The 6,075-nt window shown below is 44.3% G+C and overlaps 1 protein-coding gene across 2 annotated transcripts; it reads right to left on the bottom strand.

Annotated features, from left to right (window-relative positions):
- On the bottom strand, nt 1-2,623 carry LOC138971116 (uncharacterized). Of its 2 annotated transcripts, none has more exons than XM_070343742.1 (2): nt 2,520-2,623; nt 1-1,456 (listed from the first exon to the last, which is right to left on the bottom strand). In XM_070343742.1, exon 2 carries the CDS (start codon nt 1,443-1,445, stop codon nt 735-737), a length of 711 nt encoding a protein of 236 aa, XP_070199843.1. In that variant the 5' UTR covers nt 1,446-1,456; nt 2,520-2,623; the 3' UTR covers nt 1-734. The 2 variants fall into 2 exon arrangements, with proteins under 2 accessions (XP_070199843.1, XP_070199844.1); XM_070343743.1 differs by having other exon boundaries at nt 2,537-2,604.
- Nucleotides 2,624-6,075: the final 3,452 nt, after the last annotated feature.

Genomic DNA, 6,075 nt, shown 5'->3' with positions numbered 1-6,075 from the left:
TTTTGGTTTAAACAGTGTTTATTTGACAATTCATAGGTATTTGAACATGATACATGTTACGGATCAACAACAAGCTCAAGCTTATGGTGGTGACCCTACCCCCCGCGGCCGTCGCGATATAACCTTGAACGGTTGAAAACGACGTTAAACACCAAATAAAGAAAGAAAGAAAGTACCCCCCGCGGGTTAGGGGGAAGAATTTACCCGATGCTCCCCAGCATGTCGTAAGAGGCGACTAACGGATTCTGTTTCTCCTTTTACCCTTGTTAAGTGTTTCTTGTATAGAAAAGAGTCAATTTTTGTAAAGATTTTAGTCAAGCAGTATGTAAGAAATGTTAAGTCCTTTGTACTGGAAACTTGCATTCTCCCAGTAAGGTAATACATTGTACTACGTTGCAAGCCCCTGGAGCAATTTTTTGATTTGTGCTTTTGTGAACAAAGAAACAATTAACAAGTGGCTCTATCCCATCTCCCCCCCCCCCCCCCCCCTTTCCCCGTCGCGATATAACCTTCGTGGTTGAAAACGACGTTAAACACCAAATAAAGAAAGAAAGAAAGAAACGGGAGCAGCCATGCTGTTCATTTCTGGTATGCGTCTAAGTGGAAGGCTGCTCTTATCCCATGCAACAGGCTGTATACACATCTATCATGGAGAACATGGCCGTTTCAATGGGACAAAAGGTATCTTCAAACATATTCTGCTGTATCTGATTTTAGTTAATATTTTCCCTTGCCTATGGGAGTGCTGTCCCTTTTCTGATTGCCTCAGCAACTTCGGATTTGGCAGAGTTATCGGCGTATCGCTTGTAGATGGCGACCATCTTGTCCTGAGGGGCAACAGTGGCCGTGACGGACGGACGAGATTTCCAGGCGTCCTTCCACACTTTCAGCCGATCAAAACTTCCATCTGAAGGAAGGGAGAAGTCGCGGTAATGAGCAATGATGTCAAACCGCAGAGCAAACGGGATGAGAGCGATGTCCACCAAACCAAAATCTTTCCCGAAGAAGTACGGACCTTCCGAGCTCATCGCTGAGGTGAGAGTACGAAGACCGTCAAGGAAACGACCTTTGGCGTCTTCTTGCTGATCTTTCTCTTGCGACTGCAGAATGAGGTAAAACTGGGGGATGATTTTTTTGCTGATGAAATCGATCCAGATCCTGGCTTGGGCTCGGTCATAGGGGTCAGAAGGCATTAGCTTCGGCTGCTGTGGCCACACTTCGTCGATGTACTCATTCAGGACCAAAGATTCGTACACTGATTTTTTATTGTTGACCAGCGTTGGGACCAGCCCTCGAGGATTGACGGCCAGAAACTCTGGAGTTTTGTTGTAAGGGTCGATCTCCACCAGCTCAAAGTCCACGCCCTTCTCAAGGAGCGCAATCCAGGAGCGCTGGGCAAAGGGACAGAACCACGCGCTGAAGAGTTTTGTGGCCTTGCCTGCCATAATTGATGATTCTGAAACATAAGTGTTTGCTTAGTTTATGTTGAAACTTACACATAAAATGTTTTTCTTCTTCTAATTTCAGTCTCTCAAAATATCTGTCTTGTCATACAGGAAAACAGATTTTAAGGAAAATGGTCCTGTGTCCTCCACTTTTTTTTTAAAACAATGCCCCTATGGAAATAGTGAATCACTCTAAATCAATGTATCGACTTGTTAATTTGAGATTTGAACCTAATTTCATTTTCTTTAAATTGGGCTTTCCGTTGGCGAGCTGCAAGCGCGGTCGTGCACCTCAACCATATCATGGGAAGTAACTCCTGTTTGACTTTTGAACCACACTCGTAAAGGTTATCTCCCATATATTGCCCACTGCTATTTTGATTTCCGAGTCTTTGGTCACGATCACTGCCGTACACAAGTTCGTCACATACCACAGACCAGTGTTTTATCTCAGCAAAGCCCCATTAGAGAGACAGAGACAGACACACTGACACAGGCACACACTACACAGACACACTGCATAGCACAGACAGACACACAGATAGACACAGAGAGACACACAGCAGAGACACAGACATAGAGAGACAGATATAGAAAGTGTGAGACTATTGGATTTTCGAACCTCAACCGACCTAGAAGCCTCTCAGTCTCTCTCTCTCTCTCTCTCTCTCTCTCTCTCTCTCTCTCTCTCTCTCTCTCTCTCTCTCTCTCTCTCTCTCTCTCTCTCTCTCTCTTTGTCTCAGTCACACGGAGAGTGAACGTGGTATCATCAAGAGAAAGCAATTAAACTGTTCCCAAGAGAATTTGACTTGCCGGGGTCATAATGATCTTGTTTCGGTCACGGAGAGAGAGAGAGAGACACAGAGACAGAGACAGAGACTGAGAGAGATATTCTATAACACCGAACAGCGGGGCACAGCAGTGACTCAGTGACTGAGCAGCCTACATTCAAGTCAGTTGTCCTAAGGGGGGTGAAATAAAGGCTGAATCGCATCGTCAGCACCCCCCCCCCCCCCCCCCCCCCCCTCGGTATACAGCAGTCTAATCTGCCGTCATCAGATTACAAAATCGTACCTTTCCCAATATGTTACCTCGCAGATCAATTTTTGCTGTAGTTTTACAGTCACAGCTCGGGATCGAACCTTCACCTTCAAGGGAAACAACTCCGCTGAATTCCGTCTTAATCTTATTGCCGAAAAGCAATGTAAACAAGTGTGTTATATGGAGCAGGTAATTATGCAAAGAATAATTCGAATTGAAGGTACAGGTATGTTTGTTGTTGTTGTTGTTGTTGTTGTGGGTTTTTATTTTGTATATATATAAGGTGGTGTTTTTTATTATGGGTGTTGTTGTTGTTTTTTGAGGGGGGGGGGGGGGGGAGAGAGAGAGAGAGAGAGAGAGAGAGTTTTACTTGAGGAATAGGGCAACCGCAAGATTCATCACCATTATGTTGTCCAGCCAGAAGCTTCGAGCCTTCTTCTCGCACCTTGTCCCAGCGGGCATTTATTCCTGGAGCCAAAACATGCTGTCATTCTTTGGGCCAATATATGTAGAGCCGGTGTGACGTTTTCATCTTTCGCCGTGTTGATATTTCGCTTGTCGGCCTCGTTGATCTAGTATAAACTCTAAACTGAACAAAAAAACACCCTTCGTTGGTACTGATGAGCGACCCTGTGTACCTTACATTCATGGGGCCAAATTTGTGCAACCAATTTGTTTTATTTAACTTGGAAATTTGATTCTTCCTAAAATGCTTTCCTTCTTACTCAAGGGACGTAACCACTCAGTACACGTTTTCGAAGAATTCGATTTTGGGGGTGAAATCTATTAAATTTAAATACCAATTTTCTTCACATGCAAGAAACTGACATGCTTTTCGTCCATAAATAATTTCACTTCTTAATTTTACCAGGAAACAACATTTCAGTCTTGAGTATATGTCGAGGGGGAAATATGTACACAGGCGAAAGATGAAATCGTGACACCGGCATCAGTTAACATTGTTGTTTGTGTGTGTTACTTTGTTGTTGTTGTGTATCTTGTTTTTCCACTTTAAAAGCCGATGGGTTGAAGTTTTTGTGAATGTTTGATTTTATCCTGAATCAAATTTTCCTTGTTTTTTGAATTCTTGATTTGGAACGTTAGCAGTCGATCTGTTTGGAATGGCTTGTAGAGCATTTCCAGAATTATTTTCCACTCCGTTGAGAAAATAATTGTCACTTTTCCTGCTGATTCGTTGATTAGTTATTGCCTTATATCAACGACTGGCACAAGAACAAGAACAAGAAAAACTAAAAGAACAACAGCACGGCAACAAGAACAACAAGAACAACAGCAACTACTGACAAGAAGAACAACAATAACAACAACAACAACAACAACGAGTTCATGCTTTTGACAGCTCATGATCAAGTATGATGTGTTGGTTTTGTGTTCACTGAACTCCTGCGGCATGACGAGAAAACCGTGCCAACACGAAATACAAGGGAAACAACTGAGTTCAGATTTTACATTACAAAACATGTTTTTACTTCCCTCGAATGGCTTTTCCAACTGAATGACTGTGACTCTCACCTGGCAATATGCACTACCTTTCAACCTTGATGGAGGGCACACACACACACAATACAATGCTCTCTCTCTCTCTCTCTCTCTCTCTCTCTCTCTCTCTCTCTCTCTCTCTCTCTCTCCGCGGCACACACACACACACACACACACACACACACACACACACAATACAATGCTCTCTCTCTCTCTCTCTCTCTCTCTCTCTCTCTCTCTCCGCGGCAGACACACACACACACACACACATATTAAACCACGCGCACACGCACGCAGTGTATGCAGGACATCCCACTCCCGGCCCCCACCCCCCCCCCCCCCCCCCCCATCCTCATTTCAACCCCTTCCCACCTCCGTACGGTCACAGACCTTTCTATTCGTCCGATCATCATCAAAGGTCTCAAGAGAAAACGTGCAAAGCAGCAGTGAGTGTGTGTGACATTGCCTGGTAAATCAACACTGTGTTTACTTCACTTCTCCGACCGTTCAGTCGCAACACACTGCGCGCGTTTTCTCCTACAACAGTGCACGCACTGAGTTGGAGCCAACACGGTCCGGGCGAACGTCTCCATTATGAAGAGTGTTGCCCTCTTCTTATTAGGACAAACAAAAAATAGGTCTGTTTACGGTAACATAGGCCCAAAAAATAGGGTCGGTAGGTCGGGATTGTGTTTTTTTTTTTTTTTTTTTTTCCAAAAAACCATATTTTTACCTTATTTTGCAAAAAAAAACAAGATTTTTTTTTTTTTCCCCCCCAAATGCCAAAAAAAAGTCTAGGGTCGCGCGAAAAAACTAGGGTCGGTCGGGTTACCGTAAACAGACCTATTTTTTTTTTTGGCCTTATTTTAACATTTTACTCTGTCTTTCCTGGGGCTGGGACACTGGCACGAGCTCAAGGCTGTGCCGCTCATCGGAATGCATTTCTTTCCGTTTAAACCATCTTGTTAAAGGCACACTGCTTCCTGTGAACAGTTCGGCACAATCATCGTCTCAGATTTGCCCAGGCTTTTACATGGAATAAAACCAACTCTCCACTTGGACGCAAACCAAAATTCAACAGTCTGACTCAGTGCTTCCTGAGAACACTGCGTGGGCTTGGTTTTGTTTGAGAATTTTAGTGGTCAAATACTGACATCTTGTGCTCAAGTTTTTCTTAAATTAATTCATCAAGAAATTCCAACCGGACCGCTCCCCAAAAACTGTTTTCACGAGGCGGAGTAAAGGCACACTGTGTGTGTGTAAGTGTGTGAGTGTGTGTGTGTGTGTTTGTTTGTGTGTGTTGTAAGTGTGTGAGTGTGTGTGTGTGTGTGTGTGTGTGTGTGTTTGTTTGTGTGTGTGTGTGTGTGTGTGTGTGTGCGTGCGTGCGTTCGAGCGTGCTTTTGTGCGTGTGTGTGTGCGGCGTGGGCCTGTGTGTGTGTGTGTGTCAGTGACTGTTAATACGTGTTTTTGAACGGAACAGACGTCATTGAAGTGAAAATGACTTTCTGCACTGGCAAAACATCCGAAATCAGGACAGAAACAAAAACAAATCTGGGGGAATTCCCATCAGTCGATTTAGGCTCTGCTGAAGCAATCCGCAATAATTTCATGTAGCGTCGAGTGATAGCTTTTTTTTCCTGTTTTTCTTGTTTCAAACAAACTGTCTGATCGACGTCACTGTGACGTCATCCCACTTATTGAACCAGTTCACCCTCCCCCCCCCCCCACCCCCCACCTTTGGCCGTTGATGTCTGTATGTCACTAATTCTCCCCCCCTCTCTCTCTCTCTCTCTCTCTCTCTCTCTCTCTCTCTCTCTCTCTCTCTCTCTCCTTCCCTGTCTCTCTCTCCCTCTCTATCTATATATATATATATATATCTCCTCCCCTCTCTCGCTCTCTCTCTCAGTCTCTCTCTCTAGTTCTCGCCCCTCTCTCTCTCTCTCTCTCTCTCTCTCTCTCTCTCTCTCTCTCTCTCTCTCTCTCACGTCATGATGCTGACCGTTTTCTCTTCTGTCGTGGGTTTCTTGTCTGTCAAAAGTGCATTAATTTTTACTGTCGCACGTAAACGCCGTGTCATTTTCATTTGTCA

This window comes from Littorina saxatilis, linkage group LG7, assembly GCF_037325665.1.
Source record: "Littorina saxatilis isolate snail1 linkage group LG7, US_GU_Lsax_2.0, whole genome shotgun sequence".
NCBI lineage: Eukaryota > Metazoa > Mollusca > Gastropoda > Littorinimorpha > Littorinidae > Littorina > Littorina saxatilis.
The sequence above is the reverse complement of the archived record's forward strand: the minus strand, read 5'-3'. Positions and strand labels throughout refer to the sequence as shown.

What these genes read in the sequence shown, in the direction of transcription:
- LOC138971116 (XM_070343742.1), bottom strand. Translation starts at nt 1,445, where the DNA reads ATGGCAGGCAAGGCCACAAAACTCTTCAGCGCGTGGTTCTGTCCCTTT.